The sequence below is a fragment of the Brachycentrus maculatus genome, unplaced genomic scaffold, assembly GCF_059751285.1.
Source record: "Brachycentrus maculatus isolate JH-2025_06_01 unplaced genomic scaffold, ASM5975128v1 h1tg000308l, whole genome shotgun sequence".
Lineage (NCBI taxonomy): Eukaryota > Metazoa > Arthropoda > Insecta > Trichoptera > Brachycentridae > Brachycentrus > Brachycentrus maculatus.
Genome location: NW_028281058.1, coordinates 87,501 through 112,800, shown reverse-complemented (window position 1 = coordinate 112,800; position 25,300 = coordinate 87,501). Strand labels below are relative to the sequence as shown.

The window sequence follows — 25,300 nt, the reverse complement described above, 5'->3', positions numbered from 1 at the left end:
GCTTCTGAATTTAGATTTTCTGTGACTTTCCCGAGGCTAAATTCAATTACATTTTTCCGCTGATAAATGAAAATTTAATCTAGCATACTTTGAACATTATGTACCAGGCAAATGGAGTTTATATTTTTCTGAAGTTTTATTTTATTTAAAACGATACGAATATATGTACATTTTATATGATTTATCTCTTACATGACCAAACCTTATTATTATTTAAACCAAATTTCGATCTTTAGTATCAATTTGTATATTTTTAAACGACAAATTTGGAAAGCCTCCATCTTAAAAGCTTATGTATTAGTTGTGTAGTAAATAAAAAAGGAGATATAAAAAATTACATCACAAATACAAAATAGTTTTTTTTGGAATTCATATTTCATTTAGCGGAAATCTAATCCTAAACTCCAGTTTCGTAATTGAGCATCTATCCAACTACTTCCCGGCATCTGTACTGTGATTTAAGTAGTAAAAAATACATAAATACTATATGTATGGTTGAACGAGCCAATCTGAAGTGGTTATTGCATTTGGCTAGCGAGTTAGAGGTCGCGAATTCGATTCCTAGGGCAGTAAAATAAATATAAGTGATTTTTCACTCCAATATTTATAAAGTGTTTCACTAGAGTTGTACCTTAAGCAAAGGACTGATCGTTTTGTCTTTGTACAATAATCGTTTAAGTAAACATTGCATTTATTTTATGCAGTGCCTTATTCACTATTGGGTGCGGATAAGGGCAAGTAGTAGTAGTCATTGAGCTAAGTAATATATTATAAAATTAACTGATTGAGTGAAGTCATGTGTAATTAAATCTGCTATTTAAATATATAAACACATACACATAACAAAAAAAATGTAGTGGATAACAGAGAGCTGATTAAGAATAAAACCGTTATAACCGAATATTTACCGATGTTCACAAATAAATTTACTAAATATCTTTATAAAATGTCAACTCTATTCATTCACCAAAATTTATTTCCACGAGGAAAACATGCGGTGAAATTTGCTTTTGAAACCAAATGAACATAGTATTAATATATTGTATGAAATAGATATAATCATGAAATGTGTGTGAAAGATTTATGCAACAATAGTAGCAGCACTTCGTATAGCGATACAAGCGGAGAAAAATATTTTGGTCGTGGCGAAATATCTCAATACATCTCCCACTTACAGCGCTTCAGTCATTTGTCACGTCCGGGTCTGGGTTTTTTCATGAAAACACTTTTCCCGCCAATGCTACTGGGCAGAGCGAGAATTCGGGAAAAACAACCGTGTCAAATATACAAGTCCAACTCGAATGGTACGGATAATTGTAACATTTCACGGCTAAACGCTTCCGTTTCTGTTGATTTTCCACTGGGAAAATATTTTCGCGGCGCCTTCTTTGAGTGCTCCTTATGGAGCACAAATCTGTTGCCATCAGCCGTGGGCAAATATCCGCCATCTGAAGTGGACTATTACGCTAATGAATAAATATTTTCACATATTTCCCGCATGAACAATGCGGGCTAAAATTTATGTCCGCGAAAAAACAGATGCGTGTAAAAATACTCTTCCCTGCCAGTGAAAACGATACATTTTGATTTTAATGCGACGTCGCCGTCGGTTTTTTGGAGTTTAATGGTAGCGGAGCTTATGTTCCGGCTGTAAATTGTTATGAATTAAAGCCATTCAATATGAAAAGTATTGGGAAAAAGAAAAATAAAGACCAAATTCGGGTTATTTATTGTCATAAGATACCCTTTTTATTGTATTGTAGGGTTACTTCGAAAAGTTTGTACGGATTTTTCTCATTTCAATATCTAAATGGAAACATTTTGTAACAGGTTACTTTAAAAGTGTTATTTTATAATTTGATTTGGAACGAAAAATGTAAACAATTATTTTTAAATAAGTGACTTTTATTTCACTATGTACCAACATTTATTGTTATATTATGAATTAAGATTGGAAACATATATATTTTTTTAAAACTTAATAAAATTATTTGGACAATTTTTCACCCAATCGTGCTTAAAGGTAGTGAATTTGGTCATAACGGTATTTTCAGAATATTAATAAAGAAAATAATTGTATTCTCAAGATTATTAATATTTAAAGCATTTACTTTGTGGTTGGTCATTTTTACTTATTTATTTTTTTACAAAAATGTTAATAATATTAGTATATAACCACTCACCGCGGTGTGTGGTTATATACAAATATTATTAACATTTTTGTAAAAAAATAAATAAGTAAAAATAATTGTATTTAGTTTAGGTGACAAGTCCAATGCTACTATTTTTTAGATGTAGTAATATAATACATTTAACAGAAATGACCTCCTTTACCCTTACCTCCTTCACCCTTACTTCCTTCACTAGCGTCATCACGTTGGTGAAGTACATTTCTTCTATACCGTTAAGAAAATAGAGGACAATTTGAGCATTATCAGTTGAGAACAGTTTAATCAGATCTTCAAGTATAGCTAGGGTGCTCAGAATTTCATACCGTTACTCGCGATTCAATCTGTACGACTTCGTTTAATTGAAACTAGTTATTTTGAAATAAGTTATTTTTAAAATGTATAAATATTTTGCTAACTTTTTTCAAATAATCTTACGTTTTTATAAACTAAATAAAAACGTTTTGTCTTATTTAGTTCCAAGGAAAATCATTCAAACACAATAACAATAAATATTCACAAATCATTTTAAAACCAACCGAAAATTATTACGTGCGTGTTTTATATTGTATAATATACATACGATATAAGATTATTTTAGAGAAATAAACAGTTATTTTCTCCATATTTCAAATGACTTGCAATCAAAATTTATTGGTGATTGGATCTGGCAGGTTTTAGAAATTCAAATACGCTTTCTTTACAAGGCTAAATCACAAAAAATATGCTTGTGAAATAAATAATGAGAAATTCTTGTACAAATTTTTAAAAGTATACATGAAATACAAAAATGGTGAAGGATCATTATACACGTATTCTTGTGTAGAAGGCCTAAGTATTTTGCTGGAAAACACGATTAGTGAAGAAACAAACGTATTTAAGAATAACGTGTGTGGTGTACTCTGTTGTCTCTAATTTCATAATGGTTCGTGTGTAGCTAGCAATTGTGTTTCCCATTAAACACGTTCACATAATATTTAACTTCCTCGCTACGTGTGTAAGTAGTAGAGTTTATAAGAAGACACTTTGCTTAATGAACGGAGAGAGCGCTCCACGCACAAGGAGGATATGAGGACTCTGTAATTTTGTATGTGGTCGTGATATACTCAAGATGAAACTTATCGCACTTTGAGAAATACAAATTACATCCGATGATATATGTAGTATACCTACCCACGTATGGAGCACATTGTTTATGTATTAAAAGTTTAAATATGATAAAGAATAACTTTTTTGAAAGAAATTTTGATTGATGTTCGCGGAACAGTACTCTGGTAAATTGCTCAAACCTTGAGACGAATATGAATTTTAGTAACATGACATTTTTGCGCAGAATTTGGTAAAATGTTTTTTTGACAATTTTCTGTTTCATAAATATATAATGTTTGAATTACCAATATTTCGAGAGTCCAAATTTTTATACACGTATAGTCGATTTCATTTTTTTTTTATTAAAAAGAGAAATATTAATGTTTTTATTATTTACACAAATATTTCAATTTCATACTGTTTCTGTGAGCCTAAGCGGTTCATTATTAGAAATAGGTATCAAATTGTGGTATAGTGGATTGGAACCGAGAAACTCTGACTTAAGAGTCCGCGATACTAACCAGGGGACCACAACCCAACACTTGATTTTGCACCATTTACATATTTATTTATTTCAAATTATTTTTATTTATATCTCAACATTGAAAGATGACATCTCCAAGCACGTAAAATAATTTTGCAAGAATCTTGCATATGTTTTTAGTACATTAAAACTTACTCATTGAACTATAGATGTCGCGGAAGAAGTAGCACATGGAATATTTTTATATTTGAAACAAAAATGTAGCTTTCAAATTTGAGTGGTGCGGTTGTTATGCATATCCATGAAGTTGTTATTTTTATCCAGAAAGGTAAATGCTACATGATCACTTAAATTGTTTTTCATCTGTTTTCGTTGTTGTTTTTCATTGTTGAGCTATCAATAAAAAACTTTGAATGTTGTAACATACAAAAATATTCGTTCATTCATAATGCGATAAATTGTAATTTATGTTTTTTTGCTCGTTTATACTTATGGTACGTGTAAGGGCTGGTTTTGGTTGAATCAAAGATATTGCTTCTTAAAAATATAGTACGTATTTACAAGCAATAAAAAAGTTTTTTTTTCACAGTAATCTGTTAAATTATTTAACGATAAAGTGCCTTTCTTGACACTTCCTTATTGTGTAAAACTTTTCATAGTTTCTTTTGAAAAAAATTGTAATTAATCAATCAAAATCAATAAGAATATTAAAATAATTCAAACGTATAATGTAATGATTAAGGAATGAAAAAAATAAGATCATTGAACCCTTATCTGCACCTAAATGGTGCATAGGGCACGCATCATATAAACGTAGTATTATCTTGATCGTTAACATATGAAGAAAAGGTAATCAGCCCTCCGCTTTAGGTACCAGTCCAGCGTAATACTGAATAAATATCAGAGTGAAAAAATCACTTTGATTTATTTGACCCCCCCTAGGAATCGAGTCCGGGACATTCAGAACGGTAGCCGAGTGTGTTGACCATTACACTATGGAGGCGGATATGTAAATGTTTTAATTGGAAAAAAATGTAAATATTTTATAAAAGTACATATGTTATATTACGACATATTGTATAAAATCGATTTTATTATATGAAGGCGGAAAAACGAACGAGAGGATTTTTCTGTCTATGACCAAGCTCAACTCGAATCCCCCGTCAAACTCTTATTCCATTTGGTGAAATCTACCGTATATTTATTCAGAAATAAGCATTCCTTCATTCGCTATACAACCCATTTTTTCAATACCAAACAATTCAGTTGAGTTTATTTTATTTGTATAAGTATCTTTAAATACTAGATACACGCCCGTCCTTTGTAAATTAAACTGATAGAATCGGTGGCGGAGTTAACACTCCAGATGCCCGGAGCGCAATTCAATTTTGAGGTTTTTCTCTATTTGCACACTACCCCTACATCCCTACAGTGTGCATTCTACACGCTCGTTATTCTGGCAGGCACTATACTCGTAGTCCAAAACTAGCCAATGGGGAAATAATTTTGAAAATTTGTGCGTTTTTGCTTGAATTTCTTACTCAATAATTACGTGAATTAATTTACTCACACCTAAAAATGAGATATATAACTTTTAAAATTAGAACACGATTAGCAGTTTTACATTTATTTTAGAGTTTATGTATTAATTTTAAATCAAATACAGATTTTTTGAGTCTACTAAGTTGTATTTTATTAACAAAAACAGATAAAAAAATAATGTTGTGACAATTGTTTTGCCTTGTTCGTTTGATAATGACGTTCGTTTGTCGTGAATGTCATTCGTTTGATAATGGACATTCGTTTGATAATGCCCTAACAAGGCGAAACAATTGTCACATTTTTTGTGTTTTTGTTGATAAAATACAACTTAGTAGACTCATAAAATCTGTGTTTAATTTAAAATTAATACATAAATTAAAATGGAGTTCTACAAATTAAACGACAAAACGATAAATATTTTACAGTTATTTGAACGTTTAGTACTTTTTCAAAAACCAATATAGAATAACAACCGCCTGGTATTTAATGTATTTATTATTAAAAGTTATTTGGAATAAATCAGTCAGAATCACAGAAGTAATCATCAGAGTGATGTGCTTTATAATTTTTCTGAATCGAAAAAAATATTTGGTATTACTTTGGTAACTTAATTAATTAAGCGATTTCATATTTTTACTCCCTTTTTCTGTTTTATGGAAACCTAGGAACTATGACTTGGAGTCTATGACAAAAGATAGAAAATCATGACCCGTTTAATTATTATTAATTGAATAAAACGGATACTTGGCCTTTATAATTTAATAATTTAGCTTTTGTTACTAATAGATTTGGTGATTTATCGACCTATCAATAATTTCGGCTCGAATAACAATGTCCAGTATCCATGTGGTGCTCTGCTTAAGCCAATTTATCTTGGTAACCGAGTCTACATGCATTCTCCTGAATCTTTATTCTTGTTTCGATACTCCTGGCAGTTTGCCATATGCAAACTAATTAATTTTTTCAATTTAGTTTTTAAACTTTGTTTTTGACAGGGTTCCGGTCTTTCGCCGATATTTTAAAGAACTCTCACTTTCACATTTTTGACATCTCAAAATAGATGAAGAAGAATACTGAAGTCTGGGCATTTACAAGGCTTACGATTTGTCATGTTTGAAACATTAAAAAATTCTTCCCATGATTGACAACAATACTACTCAATTTTTTGGATCACCTAGATATATTGATCAATCTCGTAATACAGTACGTGTGAGTTTACAACATCCAACTATGTTAGAATGAAGAAAGTTTTAACTAAGCACAAACTCTAATTTGTATGCGAGGTCCGAATCCTGGATTATATTCTGTATTTAGATACACTCAAAATGTAGTACTCTGTTTTCTGTTAAAACGCATCAGCATCGGCCTTGAGAATTTTACGCAGGATGTTATTTCATATTAAATTAGAAGAGGGATGATAAGTTTTTTTGAAATCATATTTGATCCTTAATTTTTTTATTTTTTTATTTTTGATAAATGAAGACTCAGAAGTGGAAAAAATACATTCAAGGTTTTTTGAAAAAATACGGGATACTATGATTTTTTTGGTTATTAATTCAATTGTGCGTATTTGGTGAGCTTTTAAATTTTTTATTTAATTTATTGGCAAAGCACCCAATTTTGGGTGATACCTGAGAAGCTTTTAAATTGAGCGTCAGTTAAAAAAAAAAAACTTTCAAAATAGGTACTTACGTTAAAGTTCTCACATCTACTCATATCACATTATTAATTTTAATTTTGTTTGTATTTAAATCATAATAATGCTGATTTTGAATGCTCTTTTAAACACTTAATTTATTCAAAGACTTTATAGAATTCTTTGATATCGCAAGACGACAAAGCAATTTTCATTATATTTTATCATCTACCGCCAGCCCCTTGGCAGTCGGGTGAACTGGGTGTATTGAATATTGTTACGACTAACCGAAGTACTGTTTAAAGATCTCTGTTAATTATGTCATACAACGAGTCTGCTAAAATACTTCACAATAATTGTCGAGAATATCAAAAACTTAATAATTATTTACTTTATATATGAAAAACTTAATAATTATTTACTTTCCATCGAAATACTTCGTTGTAAACAAAATTTACAAATTTAATATTTAGCCCGATCGATTGGCATAGGATGAAAGCCCTTGTGGTAATATTTTACGAAAATGTGGTATAAAAATTATCTTTTTAAATGAATAAAACATTGTATTGTACTGTGTTGTAAATTGTATTGATTTCACATGAATGATCATTTTTCTTTACTTTAATAATCGTTACTGGGTCATTTGTGTTAAAAAAAAACAATTTGGGACGTCAACTTCAACTGCAAAAATGGAGTAATTTTCTATTTCAAAAACAGTGTTTTAAGCATTAATATCAATTGGTTAGTACATTTTGTTACGGTGCATAACGTTTTGGCTTCCGAGAGATGTCCAATAAATATAAGCGATTTTCCACTCAATTATTACTAAGTGTTATCTCACTTAGCGCTGCAAGCATATAAAGATTAATTTGACTGTAGTAGGTACAGTCAAACACAATACCTTACACGCCATTGGGTGCGAGCAATGGCCAAAAAAGAAAGAAAAGAATATTAATCCGGTGTAAACTTTGTGAAATGTTAATATTAATACAAAACAAACCTTTCTTTTCCTTTCGAAATTGGTATTGTTTATAACAAATGTGGTGTGCTTTAAAAGTGTTTTAATTTCAATAAATAAAAGTGAAATGTTCTCAGTTATATGGTATGAATATAATATAATAAAATAACAACTTTGTGATTTTTTCCACATGAATTTTATTTGACCAGCAACCGGGTTTCATCGTAACCGACATCGTTAGACTGGTCTGACGATGTCGGTTACGACGAAATCCGGTTGCTGGTCAAATAAAATTCATGTGGAAAAAATTACATAGTATAGTACATTTATAATATAAAATGCAGTTCCATCAAGAAACGTTAGTACAAAACTTAAATGTAATGAATATAATAGACTGGTAATGTGACTGTTTTTCTTTAATTATTTATATTAAATAACCTTTTAAATATTTTTTTAATTATATTAAAATTTTTGACAACATCTCCAAAATAATAAAAAAAACGCTACGAAAGTTAAACACGTGTCAAAATGAAAGTAAAGCGAACGGCATGTTTTCGACAGGAATATAACTACGTATACATTTTTCATACTTCGGCTCATTTTATTTCAGATTTCAAGAAAGACACGTTGATATTTACCGTCAATTCGGGAAAAATATTTCTAAGAGTAAAATGGTGATACTTTGCTAAAAGAACATTACCGAAAAATACATGTTGAGTATATGCGAATATTTCGAAGGTTATTAAATATATGTAGAAGATAGCAGAAATAAATACAAATATGAATACTGTGAGGTTCAAACAAATTGTAGAAATGACATCTATATGACATTGTAAAGACCTAGTTGAATTTTTTGTCTTTGTTGTCCCATTCGACAGAGATTGTTTTGTGGCATTAATTAGACTTGGCTGTGATATTTTTTAATTTGATTTATTAAGGACTGTTTAATTTGATTCTAATTATTTGTAGTGCTCTTATAACAGCCACCTTTTGTATCAACTTTCTATCATTCTCTCCTTGAACTTCTCTCTCTTTTGCACACACTTTTCAAAAACACAAGAACATCAAGCTATGCAAGCATTTTTTGATCAATAAGCTAAACAATTTTGATTTATCAATAAGGCATTAAATTCGATATAAATATTAGTGAAAAATCGCTAGTATTTATTTCGATCCTGAGAATTAAATATGGGACCTCCAGCAAGGTAGCCAAACGCACCGAGCACTACACTACGGGGGCGGACAAAAAAAATATATATATTTACATGTTTATATATATATATATACATATATATATATGTATATATATATATATATATGTATGTATATATATATATATTATATATATATATATATATATATATATATATATATATATATATATATATATATATATATATATATATATATATATATATATATATATATATATATATATATATATATATATATATATATATATATATATATATATTCCAGTATATATAAGTATGCATAAATAAATACAAATATAATATTTAATACATGAATGCTATAATTATGAAAAACGTGAAATCACGTGGGTTAGTCCTCTAAATATATTATAGACAAATCGAATTGTCGTCGTTAATAATGATTTTACGATATAAGAGAATTGGGCAAGAATAATGAAATTGGAAAATGATTCAAGCGGGATTCACAATTCACAGACAAAGGGTGCCCTTGAAAATTAAGAGCTCTATTGAACTACGCACTGTAGTTGAGTAAGGTATCTCTCAGTTCAAGTGTAATTATATTTGAACATTAATATATACGAGTAGGTTTAATTGAAGACGGTATAGTGGATGAATAAGTATATTAGAGCACCAACCTTGTTATATGCGAAATTGTAAAGACGCCACAGTCCAGATCTTGAAAAGAGGCATCCAGGACTCACGATCAAAATGTAAGATTACTAACTTATTTTCATTTGCTCCCCATCTCTTATGTCGGAGATAACCTAGCCTGAGCGCAAAATTATTCCCATCATATTTGTGATGATTGATATCTTCGGACAACAAATTATATGAAATCGGGCGTGGTTTTATGATATCACGTGTACACGTATATTGAATATTTCGACTGATCCAAAGCAAAACCACTTATCTTACTCTTTGATCGGTGTTTGTAACGTTTTTTTTCCATTTAATGGGTTATTATAGCCCCTTCCTTAAAATTGGGCGCAAAACCTTTATTTGTCTTGCTTTTTATGTTCATATATATATATATATATATATATATATATATATATATATATATATATATATATATATATATATATATATATATATATATATATATATATATATATATATATATATATATATATATGTATATATATTTATATATATATAAATATGTATTTAAATATATTATATTTATATTTTGTCCGCCTCCGTAGTGTTAGGGTCAGCACCCTCAGCTACTGTTCTGGAGGTCCCGGGTTTGATTCACAGGGGGATATCAAATAAATATAAGTGATGTTTTCACCCTAATATTTACTCAATATTACCCTATTTGGCCTAATTGGTACCTGAAGCGGAGGGCTGATCACCTTTTCTTCATGTTTTAACGATCAATATAACACTGCGTTTATATGATGCAGTTCCTTATGCACCATCGGGATGAGGATAAGGGTTTAAAGATCATATTTGACTCATACCATAAACATGGTTAAATGCTCATAACCAGTCTAGGTCTTAACCTCTTTGGCGCCCTCGTACAAAGGTCAAAACTGTCGTCAAATTACATAAAGACGACTAAAAACATCTATGGTATAACTTTTTTGGGGTTTCAGGATTATAATTATTTTTCGACAGGGGAGATTCCCTTTTAATTTTTTTATTTGTACACCATGAGTGCTCTTGGTCTTAAAAGGCTTCGAACTTCTCAAAGCCGGTGCTGCTCATCAACATTTTACTTATTGATACTTTACAACAATTAATAAAGAAAGAAAATACATTATTTTGTGACATCTCAACAAAGATCATGAAGAATATGGAAGTCTTGGCATTTATAGGGCTTACGACCATCATAGGCTGGTTTAGGTGATCGTGTAACATTCCCAATTCTACCCATGATTGACAACCACGGTACTCAAATTCTTGGAACTTCTATAAATATATTCTTCAAATTCGAAACAAAGTGCTTGAAATTCAGTAGAATCTTCTATGGTGTGATGAAAAGAGCTTTATTTGAGGAGATTTTTTTCATTTGTATGTGATCTTCGAATCCTGGATTATAATAAAGAATATAAAAAAATTGGAGACAATTCTGATTTGTGTATTGAAACACACAATATGTTGTAAAGAAAGATAATGCCAAAAGAGTCAACTTCATTAGTTTAGTATTATTTTTCGTTACCGTTTAGATTCTTCGTGACTTTACGACATAATATTTTACAAAGCAATCTAGATGTTTTAACAAGGTAGGCATTTCGTTAAGGTAGTATGTATTTGTAGAAGCTACCCTGCAGACAGCCGATAAATATGTGTATAAAAGGGTAAGCGTGCTGGAGTTATATGAGCTGGTATTTATGGAGAGAAGAACCACTTTGAATAACCCCTCGCCTGGGGAACAAAGTTCATTAAAATGCTCTCGAGAAATTTTCGTATAAAAAACGTTAATTCGACGCCTAGGAGGATTATTGCCGTCACTATCTTTTGTAGAATTTTAAAACGTCTATGACGACAGAATTTTTTATTACAGACTACGTTGTGTAAAAGTTTTTCAAATTCAAAAATTATAATAAAAATAGGTAAACTCATATACATATATAATCCACCTTCAAAGTGAAGTGGTTAGCACATTTGGCTACCATGCTGTAGGTTCCAGGTTCGATATCTTTCACTCTAATATTTATTCATTATTACCCTGGAAGCACAAAACTGATCATCTTGCTTTCTTATAATAAACGATCAAAATGAACACTACATACTTTGCACAGTGCTCTATACACCATTGGATATGGATAAGGGTAAGTAGAAGTGGTAAATGTTAAAAAATAGAAGCTGGTAGAAGTATTTTACGGTTTGACGTTTTACAGTTATTTTTTAACGTTCTTATCTTTTTATATGAGCTTTTATAATAAGCACGGTGTAGGTAAATAAATCGTTGAGTTAACGACATCATATTTTAAATTTATTAAAAAACCTTACATGGGATGATATATTTAAATGGCTTTTATTTTAAAAGATAGAGCATGATTACAAACAAATGAAGTATAAAATTAAAACGATTGAACCACTTCCAAATACCTACGTAGATATACATACTTTGAAGGTGTAATATAATGTTTTTTTTTTGTAGTGATACGTGCTAAACTATTTAATTATTTAAAATTATTTTATGTTTAAAATTATTTTGAAATTGTAATTTTTAACATTTTTGATGAGTAATAAAACTTAAATATATAATTATTTGTTTTTTAATTGTACTCGTATAATTTTTTTTTTTTTTTTTTTTTTTTTTTTTTTTTTTTTGACATCTCATCAAAGATGAAGAAGAATATGGAAGTCTGGGCATTTACGGGGCTTACGACCGTCATAGGCTGGTTTGAGTGATCACTTTACACACGTGTAACATTCACCAATTCTACCCATTATTGACAACCACACTACTCAAATTCTTGGAAGTTCTATATATATGAACCAATTTAGAAACCTTGTTCATGAATCACTAAAACTTCACTAGAGACATCTATTGGTGAGATGTAAAGAAGCTTTTTATTAAGCAGAAACTCTTATATTAGTATGTGAGATCCGAATCCCGGATTATAATCACACACATGAGAAACGCCAGAAAATACCATTTTCATTTTTATTATTAAGCTTATAATTTGACCAGATAATTTATTTACAACATTTTGAGTGTGTCCAAATACTTGTTCACAAAAATCTGGATTATCTCCAATTACAGGGGTTATTTTCATATTATTTTTTGACATCTCATCAATGATGAAGAAGAATATGGAAGTCTGGGCATTTACGGGGCTTACGACCGTCATAGGCTGGTTTGAGTGATCACTTTACACACGTGTAACATTCACCAATTCTACCCATTATTGACAACCACACTACTCAAATCATTATTTACATCTCACCAATAGATGTCTCTAGTGAAGTTTTAGTGATTCATGAACAAGGTTTCTAAATTGGTTCATATATATAGAACTTCCAAGAATTTGAGTAGTGTGGTTGTCAATAATGGGTAGAATTGGTGAATGTTACACGTGTGTAAAGTGATCACTCAAACCAGCCTATGACGGTCGTAAGCCCCGTAAATGCCCAGACTTCCATATTCTTCTTCATCTTTGATGAGATGTCAAAAAATAATATGAAAATAACCCCTGTAATTGGAGATAATCCAGATTTTGTGAACAAGTATTTGGACACACTCAAAATGTTGTACTCGTATAATATTATTGATATTTATGATTTTATAATAGGTTTTTGAAGACTTAAAAGCGAGGAATTCATCATCTCTCAACGAAGACTATTCAAATGCCGAATAGGACTGGTCTTAAGTCTACATACACTTCACAAAAATTAATTCTTGAATCAAGAAATATTAATTTTCAGTTGGTCTGGGTATTCGCGATGTATTTTTCACATAAAACTTCTATTTATTTACTATCTATCCTACCTGCAAAACAAAAATAGTGAAACCTGTGAATTTATTTTAATAATTATTGGAACATTAAACAACATACAACATAAAACATAAAACATAACTTATTATTTTAATTTTAGATAAAAACCACCAAGCTTTGATTTCGATATATCATATTTTTGGTGATCGGATATTTTTGACCAGGAGTGTATTTGTGTATTAAATCACAGACAGAGATGAGTGGATTAACTTTTTATGTTGAAACTTTTTACAGTCATTGCTGCAGATTTATGAAGTCCATCCAACATAATACTTAGTTACGACGATCTTTATGTCGACTGCTCAATAAATACTGGTGGTGATAAGACGGTTGGGGGTATACGGTATATTATATCTACTCTCAGATTATTATTATATATCAGTAATGCCTTCGACCCTAAGCTCCTTCACTAACGTTATTTGTATTCCTTCAAATATATTCTTCTTCTTTATCAAAGAATCAGAAGCGATTTTATATTTCATAACATACAATATTATTTATTGATTGGCATTCACTTTGCGAATTAATATTATGATTAAAAGGCAAAAAATATTACTTTTCAAGACCACTTTTTAGTTAATTATTGTAAACACGGCAGATTCTAAAACCACAGTTTGTGTTTTCACTTGTTGATGAGAGCAATCATATAAAACTTGTTAAATTTATATTAATAAACTTTAAAATAGTTCTATACAAATGCCAGCACATGCAACTCACACGAGATTTTACAAGAACGGATATGCACCCTAATGTGCCAATAGCCAACGCTGTCATTTACCGTTTAATTAATTGCCCTTCATTCGTTTCCTTCCTTGAAATCACCTATCTCAAATCAATTTATTTTGGTCCAATATCAATAACTATGCCTTAGTAATAATAATAAAGGTTAACTTCGAAAGCGTCACTACAGGGGTGGTTTACAATTTTAAATTTACGTTTATTACGTTGTAACAGTTTTACATGTTTACAATTAGATGTTTACGAACGTATTTTTAAATAGCTACATAATGCATTAAATGCCTATGGGTAAATATGAAATAGAAAATCTAGATTTAATCTGATAACTCTTGATAGGAGATCTGGAAAAGGCGAATCTTGAGTTTAGATCGGAACTCAGCAGAGTTCTGGATAGATCTTAGATTAAGCGGTAAGTTATTCCACGTCGCGGAACCTGCAATAGGGAAGTCCCTATCACCGAAATTTGTATTGGGATAGCGTTTGGATTGAAGGGTTGCCGTTGATTATCCCAGGATAACAGAGCTCTGAGATACATATATACCAGTGTCATTAAGTGAATTGACCTTAACACTGTCCAGTAAAGACTTTACGTAGATTACGATCAGGTTGACTTTGCTGCAATACTGCGAAGTACCTTATGTACTATTGGGTAATATATCGGTAGCATATACTATAAAGGCGGTTTAGTTATGTTTGATTATATCTATATTAGTATTAGAAAATTTAATTGTGTGGTAGGTTGAGTATGAGTTGAGATAAGCGGAGTAGCGAATAGGATTAATTCGAAGATAAGATCTATTCAAACTCAAATTAGGTATGTAGATTGGGATACGCGTTTCAGGAAACTACGTCCCGCGATAGGGTTTGGAAATTTCAGGCCCGTTTCACAATATCATTGAAAATAGTAGAGCACAACTAATGGTCGGTTAACTGCTGTGAAATGCGTTAATTAAGGAGGTTGCGCGAAAGCTGTTAATTTATCGTGTGCGAAATAAGGGGTTTAGGAAAGAAATCCTTGTCGGAAAAGGGTTACGCTGAAATCGGTTTAAGGACCCTTTTGATGTAAATATCGTGAATATGTTAATTAATATTTATATAAATCCTTTCCCTTTGTCTCATTTTCTGTATTACAAACGGTTTATGAATGTTTACATATGGAATGGCGAATCTTTTTTGTTGGAAATGTACATAATTTGGTAGAAATACTTAACTACAAACTTATTCAACTTTAAGTTTTGTACTGATATCAGTTCAATAAATATTTCTTGGTGGAACCACATTTCATATAATAAAATAACAACTGTGTATTTTTTTTTCGAAATGGCCAAAAATTTATGAGTTTTATTTTAAATTAATTTACAGCCCAAGCTCAAAATTTGACAATAAATAATAAATGTACTATGTAAAAAATGCCAATAATATTCCACTCTTTTAATTTGATATTAAAAAAACATATATTTAAAAAGAGTTATTTTTATATCAATGCCTTTTTATGAATCAAGTTGTTTGTTAGTTTTATTTTTATGCAGTGTATCAAGTTTTAAGAGTACTTTTACATTTCGAATCCAAACAATAACTTTGTTAAAACATCACTCTAGTTTTGTGCATTCCAGAGCTGAGAGAAGAAAGTGCAACGTCGTACAATTGAGCAAGTAAAATAATTTATGAAAGACGATAAAGTCTCTAAAAGCATATTCTAGGATGCATTAAAGTCAGAACATAAATAAAAGCCTCGGCAATCTATTGCATCTGTCCACCCCTACGGAAACTCGGTTTTCTCATAAAATAAATTGTGGTATGAAATTTTAAATTAAGTATTATTATCCCCGTTATTTTAATAAATGGATGCGGTGTTAGGTAGGAACTCGGAGCTGCGTTATGAATAGCGATGCGAAGTACAAAATATGCCAAGATATATCCCACAAACCGTCGGGCGACGTGCTGACTGACTGTCTTTCAGCGAGTTCATGAGTTTCCATATATCTAAGGAATCGAGCCACTTTCATTTGTCTTGTACGCTGAGAAACCCAAATAACCCACACAAAGACATAAAGAGTATCTAGAAACCTAAGTGTACAAGTAAATTATTACTCAAACGTGTTATTCCTTCTCACACATGCACACAAACACACGTAAACAACAATTATATAAGGACACGTGAATGGGGTTACTGTTAAGCGTCTTAGTTAAAAGTTTATATGTACATATTATGGGAGAGATAGGGTGAGATCCGTATATAAAGTAGGCGATGTCAAGCATCAAATACATAACCCTTATCTCGTGTGATGTTTTATGTTAGTATAATACTGCACGTTTAAGTGCTTTTGAAAGGCATTTTGGTTATCAATGCACAATACAACAATAAGACCGGTGATGATCATTCAGATGTACCGTTCAAATTTAACAATGGCGTTCCTTTATCATGATTTTAAGAACAAATTTTATAATGTTGTATTTCTATCATAATAATTTAATAATATTCCAATAAAGATTTGCGAATAAAGACTCTACAGAAGTAGAATCTCTTTTTTAATTATCCATTTTCATTCTCATCTACATTGCGATTTTTGGATTAAGTGTTCTACAACTTACAAAAGAACAATTGAAAAAAATATTACAGTTTTCTTCTAGTTTTTGAATAAGAAAAACGAAGTGATTCAAGCTTTTAATAAAAAAATGTAAACGGCATGAAAATATTTTAAGAGTGTCTGGATCTTATGTTAATGAAGGTATTTGAAAAAGTAAATACCGTAGTGAATTTGGGATACTTTTGTGATATTATTTGATATTTTGCCAGGAAATATACAAAGTGAGCGTCCTTTGAATACAAAAGAGGAAAAATATGGAAAAGGGTTCGTGTACTTTGACTTATATACTCTTTATATGATTTTATTGAACGAAAAATGTTCAAAGCCTTTTCGTGTACTACATTATGTATAAAATAACACGAACATAAACATACATATATTGTTATCTCATCCTTTTAAAATGGCTTATTATATGGAAGATCCCATATCATTATCTCGCTTCTATTGGTATCCGAAACAGAACATTGTACTTCATACTCAATCAAATATGTTGTGTCTCGAGTTCAAAGAGAAACAAAAAAATAAATTGAAAAAATTTCTATCTAAGTGGGTCTTTACATTTATTTTATTTTCTTATTTTTAAAAATAAGTTGTATCATGGATTTACTTGGATAAAAAACAAATCATAAAAGAAAAGAAAATTCAATAATAATGCTCATATGGTGATATTTTTCAAAGCGTGAAAGATCTAGCAATCACTCTTGCGCTTCAGGGATCACTCTAGGGTAATATAATTAAAATAAAAATTAGAGTGTAAAATCACTACAATTTATTTTCACCCCCCCTGGGAATCGAGCTCGGGTCCTCCAGTACGGTAGATAAACATAGAGTGATCTCCTTACCTTCGTGTAAGTAACGATCAAGATAACACTGAGTCAATACGACGCTGTGCTTTTGCACCATTGGATGCGAAAAAGAGTAAGAAGAAGAAGAAAAAGAAGAAGAAGAAGAAGAAGATAGGTCTAGTAGATGTATTGTAAACAAAACATATGATAATATGTATCCTTATGCTAAGTATCAAATGGCCCCTCAAAAATATTCCACTCTATATACCCGAGAATCTGGAGTGACTGATTGCCTTTCTTTCATATAATTAACGATCAAGTTAATGCTAGATGGGGACAGCACCAAAGCTTTAAGCATAGCACTAAGCCCTTTTCATATGCCTGTTTTCAGCTAGGAATAAAACGCAAAAAAATACATCGCAACACTCAAATAAATAAAAAAAAATATATTTCTTTAATTTATTTTATATTTGAAGGAAATTTCAGTTCATTAAATATTTTTTATATTCTCATCGCTAGATTCATAATCCAACTACTCCATTGTGCTCGCTGCGATCAGTTCAATGTTTTCAATGTTTTTCCATGTCTTTTTTTCCGATTTTTGTCGTGTAGCCAAGATTCTTTTTGAAATTAAATTTAATGTTCTAGTATAAATTTAGGTTTATATTTTTTGAAAATAAATTTAAAGTTCTCGTTAAAATGTAGGGTTTGGATTGTGTTGGTAATTTTTCAATATTTCAACATAGAAGAGAACTTCATTAATCGCGATCTTGATCACTATGGCTTTGTTTGTATCTATAATATGTCCGGAAGTGAGTTTTTGCTGACAAAACTGTATCTGGGGAAGTGAGTTTTTTTTGCAATCTAAAAAAAAAATCTAAAAATTTTATGTCACAGTCGATGCTTTAAAAAATAAATATTTATACCAGTAAACATGATTTAAATCAAAATTATTGAAACATAGATAAATCATGATTTAAAGTTTTGATGTAAATCATGTTTTGTATCGGCCGTACATGTACGGCCATACTCCTTTATAAACGATTGGTTTCAAAATACATTAGAAAAAAATATTCCCTCAAAGTTATATATACGAGTACATATATGAAATCTTTCCTCTGGATATCAAAGGAACAGTAGCTACAATAAGTGCATGAAAGTGTGTCCAATAAATCATACCGAAGTGAACTTGCAACCTGCTCCTTACTACGATAAATTTATTTTAGCAAGGAACGTATTCCATCATAACGTACAAAAACAAACACATATGAACAGACTTATATGTAGAGGTTGTATTAAATCTCATGATGAAATACCGTACCTTGCATTTTCTGACAATATTAATACAGGCAGCTTTGAATGCACGAAACGTTTTATACTGCATCAATTTAAAGTTGTGAGAATTTTAACCGAAAACAAAAATTATCCCTTTTTAAAAGCGCATTAAATAAAAATGTACTTCATTACTTGAATAGTCAATCGTCAATTCGTCTTTAATAACAATTTCAGCATAAAACGCGTCGTTGTCACGAGTCATTCAAAATAATAAAATAAATGATACAAACAAAGTAGTTATTTTGATATAAGAAGATAATATTTATTCACACAAAAAAGTATTGGAATCAATATAAAAATGAATAATAATTGGACATGATAAATAAGAAATAAAAAATCGACAGTAAATATTTCTAACCAAGATATCCAGATTATTTTTTATATCACGTCACAAGCAAACATTAGAAATAAATATGAAATAAAATTTTTACTGAATCATTATCAAGTTGTGTTGACAATATAAAATAATTTTGTATTATTGTAAATATTTTCTAAAACTACAATGCTTATTATTTATTGAGAATTTTTATTGAGTTTAATAGAATAACATAAAAGGGCTTTTAAATTAATATTGATGTGATGTTTTTGTTTCAGGTGCCAACACTGTGAGACGACAAAAACTGGTTTCCATTTGCAAATAAAGTAAAACGTGTACAAAATTTAATGTTCCTGTGAATGGTATTAAGTTTGAGATGAAAACATGAAACAATTTAAACTAATGTGAGATAAAGTAATAAAACAGTTTTAGTTCGTGAAGAAAAATGACTTAGAGAAAAACTTTCCAAGATTGGATGAAACCGCTCCGATTTAAGAAGATAGGGGAATGATTTTCATCAATTACGTGAAGATAAAGAGGATCATTTAAAAGATATAATGGGGTCCTCGATTGACCCGAACCTTCTCGTGGCGAGTATCATAAGGCTTTTATTGGGTAAGTGTTTTAATATTATTACCCTTAAATTTTTAAACAAATGTAGAAGCCTTAACCATTAGACGTAAATTGAATAATAAAATTACGATGCAGATGAGAAGGCGGAACTTGAAACTGACACATTTACAATTTAATGCATAATCTTCAAACGAAATGAAGAAAATACATTTATATATTGTTGATTAATTCACTCAATTTTTTAACGGACCATAATTACTTTATACTTATATTACTTCATGTGAAAAATAATGTCATAAAAAATATTTCAGTATCTTATTCGGTATATATTTTTTCTAGGTCTGTTTATTAAAATGAAAAATCTTAAATTTGAAATTAGTATGATCCGTGTTATCAAGTAAAGTATTTAGAAAAAAATCGACTTTGGTATTATCAAAATATAAGAAAGTAATTTTTTTCATAAACAGTAAATTATTGAGCACAATATTTGAATATTCGTTGAAAAATTATTTTGGAAAATTTATTTGTGAAGCATTTGGAGTTTCAATTTAATATTAGTTATTGTCAAATGGATTTTTGTAATAAAAAACATTTCTAATTTTTTTTAAGGTGAGCTGTGTGTGTAACTCTAATATTGAGTACTAGCCAATGTTTATATAAATAGGAATAAACTTAAGGTAGGTGCGTAGCTAAGATTGTTAGAAGAGATTAAATATGCTAAAAGATGTTACATTATGTATATTAAACAAAATTTTAATGAACTTGTGTTAAACTTTGAAACTCCGTCAGCAGATACAAATCGGAGTTGATTAAAATCAATAAAATTAACCCTCTTCATCGAATCTCGGTAACTCCCGGTCCATCGTTCACGGAGCGAAAGTATTTATTTAAAACATTATTCGTGATTACTTTCTACTGACGAAATGTAATCTTTGGATTAGGTAAGTGCCACCAATCAATCGCATTCAGATCAAATTAATCTTCAATCTCATATAGAACTCTTTGATTCCGCACACTTTCAAACAACTACGAAACTGTGATTCAATTAAGAAGCGGATTCGTGTTTCAAAAGGCTTAGAGAATTTTCAATAGGGGTAGTTATTAGTTGTTTCGTCAATTCAATAGGAAGTGGGCTGGCGGGAGGGTCGGTATAAAGAAGAAACCCTATTGCTTTTTGAGATTTTAGCTGGGAAAGACGCATTGCCCTTTCGGATGATAAATAAAAGAATATTTTTCCTCTACGTCACCGAAGATTTATTGGGTAATTGCATAAAGTCATTTCCTCTTTTTGAAGGTGGTGGTGTGGGTGGTTTTCAAGGAGCTTTTTGTGTTTTTTACGTGTGGGGTTTCCTTATTCGGTGACAGTATTATGTATCAGTTAAACATCACATACGTATAAGATAAGGCGATTTTTGTGTATGATTTTACAATGACTATGATGATAAAATGGAGGAAAAAATAAGACAATAATAATAAATATTGTTTTGCACACAAGTTTTAGTTTCATACAGTATTGGAATCAAGTTCACAATATTGCTACATTTAATATATCATGTGACATTAACATGTGATGGTTTAATTTTTTTGGTTAGAATTACAAGCAATGGCGATGTAAAGTATGTAGGTACCTTAAACTAGTGTAAAGATCGTCAACTGTAATACGATAATTACATCACACGCACAAATGTCACGCGTTCAAATGTACTATACAAACCTCGATTCAAATGGAATGATTCCGCAGTTGCCCAAATTCTAAATACGATAATAATCATAATAAATGGCTGAAATTGTATACTCGAATACTTAAAAATATGTGAATATAAAATTATTAAGGGTGATTTTGCAGGAATGCGTGCTTTATTACCAATTCCGTACTCGTACCGCTACCTAAATCTAAAGCAGAATGGTAAAATATTTTGACGAAATCAAGACTTTTAATTTATGATGTAAATATCAAGGCGCATGAAAATTTATGGGAATTTTTATTTGATCAATCATTTTTTTCTTTATGATTCAAAGAATCGTTTCGAGCTGAAAATTTAAATCCGAGCGAAATACGACCATAATTTGAGCCTGGTTAAAAAAGCTCTTTGCTTCTGGCAAGTATCCAATTATGTCGGTCGTGAAACTGTTTTTTACTCTTGATTAATCTCAACAATAGTTTTTGCATTAGCAGCAAGACCATAAGTACCAAACTTCAACAGAATAATGAAATGTTTTTGTAACCATAATGGTAAGTCTTTCATTATTTTGCACATTCACCCTATACAGAAATTTAAAAGTTATTTAGGCTTACATTTTAATATGTTGTAGTAAGAACCCAGCACTTAGTTACTCTAAGATATGTATGACTAGTCAGTTTCAGGAGAGACGATACATCAGTCAAACTTAAAAACTCAAATAAATGATATCAGTGATCAATAAGTCAGATCAGAACATCACATATTTTGTGTCGGTGACGTACTCAAGAAATTACAAAAAAGATGATATTTTTGTAGCTATATACAAATACGTAAATGCAAAGAAAATTTCAAGGGTCGTATACAGCTAGTTAATACAAATCAAAAAGTGTTTCTGAACGCTGCCCTAATTGGACTTTGACTGCCTTATTTCAATCGGACCCGTGATTGACTGGACAAATATCGAAATATCTTTCTGTCTCTGACTTTAACTGTGATTTTAATCACTCCAAGGATTGACTAGTTAAACCTGAAAGTACCTGGCTCTTACTATGACATATCTAAATTTGTATATTTGTGTGTATATACAGTATGTATGTAGTATGTATACTTACTGATAATACAAATCTTTAGTAGTTAAGTAGGTAATATGTCTTTTACCCGTATTCCGTAACATATTTGTCATATTTAAGTATTCTTGCCTTGTTATAATCTCAGTATTGCTGGATTTCGCTGGTTATTTAAATCATCTGACCATTGTTTTGGTAAGATGTTTTAAACTTAGGATATATCATAATGTTCTACTCAATTGAAAAATATAATTTAAAATAGTCTCAATACTTTTTTTTTAACTTCATGTTATTTCTTAACATTTTTAATTTAGCAAAATATTACTTATTATTAGGCTTTAATGGTAGAATAAAATTTTCCTACCATTTTTGATAAAACTCGTAGGATATTTTAATCATCATTTTGTTTTATGATATATAATTAAATTCCGTTCCCTAATTCAAAACCCAGGATTGCCACATATCTCTACCTGACGAATAATAGCAAAAAACGATGCTTTGATCAATTTAGCCCACAGAAAAACTCGGTCATTTCAATTAAGAAATCCCATTTCCTTTACCCTCGTTAAAGCATAATATTGCTCGGCCGGGTCGAAGAGATCACAAGTAGAAAGTAGCAATTTTAAGTCAAGCACATTAATATAAGTGAAATATTCAACTGGTAAAAAATGTACTTTTCTAATTAAATTCCAGTGGTGTATACGACACCGTATCAGATCGAAATGGTATTAATTTATGAAAGAAAAGAAATATTTATATTGAAAAAGACAAAAAAAGACGAACTAAATAGATTTTAAGGATTGGAGATGGTAATACTAAACCAATGACCGCACAAGAAAATGCAAAATTGAAACAATAAATAATTTTCTCTTTTTCAGACGAAATCCTCTTATAATGGTTGTTTTTCTTTCCGGTGCGGTTGGGGGAAAATACATTTGCGTTGCTTTACGATAAAGGTAAAGCTTAAAATCCCACGAAATGACAGGAGAACTGTAAAATGCCCCCGGATCTGTTCTCCAACAATGACTACCTTAATAATATAAGGTATTCGACCGTTTTCAATTATGACTTTTTCGTAAGCCAAATTAAAAATCAAAACTTATTAATTATCTTTGTAATTAACTTTGAAATATTTTGTGGTTTAAGATTAATTTTCGTATTAAATTTCTTGTGGAGGGCTTCATTAAGGGTAAAGAAAAATGCGTACAGTGGATAGGGTAAAAAAGCTTTGAACTGTAATTGAATTAATTTAAAACTGATTTAAAATCGCATTAAAAAACTTTGAATAATGAATAATATAATATCGTTTAAATTAATGTTCTACTGACGTTTTGGCTACATTCATAGGTCCTACTCGGAGTACATATTTGTGCACAAAAAATGTTTTAAATGTCTGAAAAGCTTTTAATTTTGAAATATTTATAATCATCTGTAATTGATAAAAAAAATCAACCTGATATAAAAAATACTGTGTTGAAGATATACCTAGTCGTATATGAATAACGTTTTTTTTAATATTTCTCTCTCCATCAAGTAATGTATATACACATGTATATGAATAACTTTTTTCTTTTTTGAAACTTACAGTAGAAATAAAATATTAACCATACATATAAAAGCTGCAAAATCATAATGAAAAGTGTTTACTGAAAAAGGGAAAACGAAGACAATAGTTAACGAAATTGTAATGAACGATGTTAGGCAGGAGATACACGGACAGATTGGAGCTGTCGCGCTCAAAAGCATTCTTTAGTTTAAAAAAAAAACATTTTCCTCAAGAGCTGAATGGAATTCTTATATTGAATCTTCAGAATTATCCCCAAAAACTCCAAGCCATCCATATCTGTTTTCCACTACAGCGTTTCTGTAAGGGTGAAAAGAGCGTCAGATATGTAAATAGTATACTTTTTCACAACATTTTGAGTGTGTCCAAATTCTTGCTAATAAATCAGGGTTTTCTCCACTTACATTTGACACTTAGCTATTTTTACATTTTGACATCTCAACATAGATGAAAATCAAAGGTCTCTGCTTAATAAAAGCTTTCTCAATCCAAAACCAATGGCTGTTGTGAAGTCATATTTACTGTGTCATGAATTTGAACAAAAAAATCTAGGAGTTTGGTTTGATTTTATTTAAGTACTGTCGTTGTCAGTCATGGGGTTAATGGTGAATGTTGCGTGTGTGTAAAGTGATCACTCTACCACCCTATAACAGGTCATAAGCTATTTAAATATTTTTATATTATTTTTCATATATGTTAAGATTTCAACATGTAATATACTTTCTACTCCCAAACAACTGTTCAAGAAGTTAAGATAAAAAATAAGATAAAATGTGCAACATAACCACTTCTTATGACACTGGCGAGGCAAGATGTGCAAATGTAACTAATGTTCATCTTTCATTTAATTTTGTTTCCTTATTTATTTTTTCACGTTTATTGCATGCGGAGTTGCAGCTGAATGATAGATGTGAATCCCTTTGAAAAATGTAGATTTTTAGCATTTACGGCCACTCTTTTATTTATTATCAAATTTCAACTCACCCATTATGCTATTCTATACTCTACATACATTTTTTAAATTCTAATCGTTTATGAAAGCATAACTCTTTTGAACGAATTGAAAAATAATATTCATTAAAAAATCCCGTTAATTTGTTAACTTTC

General features: G+C 30.2%; 1 protein-coding gene across 1 annotated transcript in view; it reads left to right on the top strand.

Moving 5' to 3' along the window:
- Positions 1 to 19,611: 19,611 nt before the first annotated feature.
- LOC148304680 (putative neural-cadherin 2) overlaps positions 19,612 to 25,300 on the top strand; it is a gene marked incomplete at its 3' end in the record, with an annotated part of 87,941 nt that continues 82,252 nt past the window's right edge. The window contains exon 1 of the mRNA XM_088267918.1: positions 19,612 to 19,922. Within this exon, the coding sequence (XP_088124044.1) occupies positions 19,865 to 19,922 (58 nt within the window). The remainder of the gene's footprint in view (positions 19,923 to 25,300) is intronic.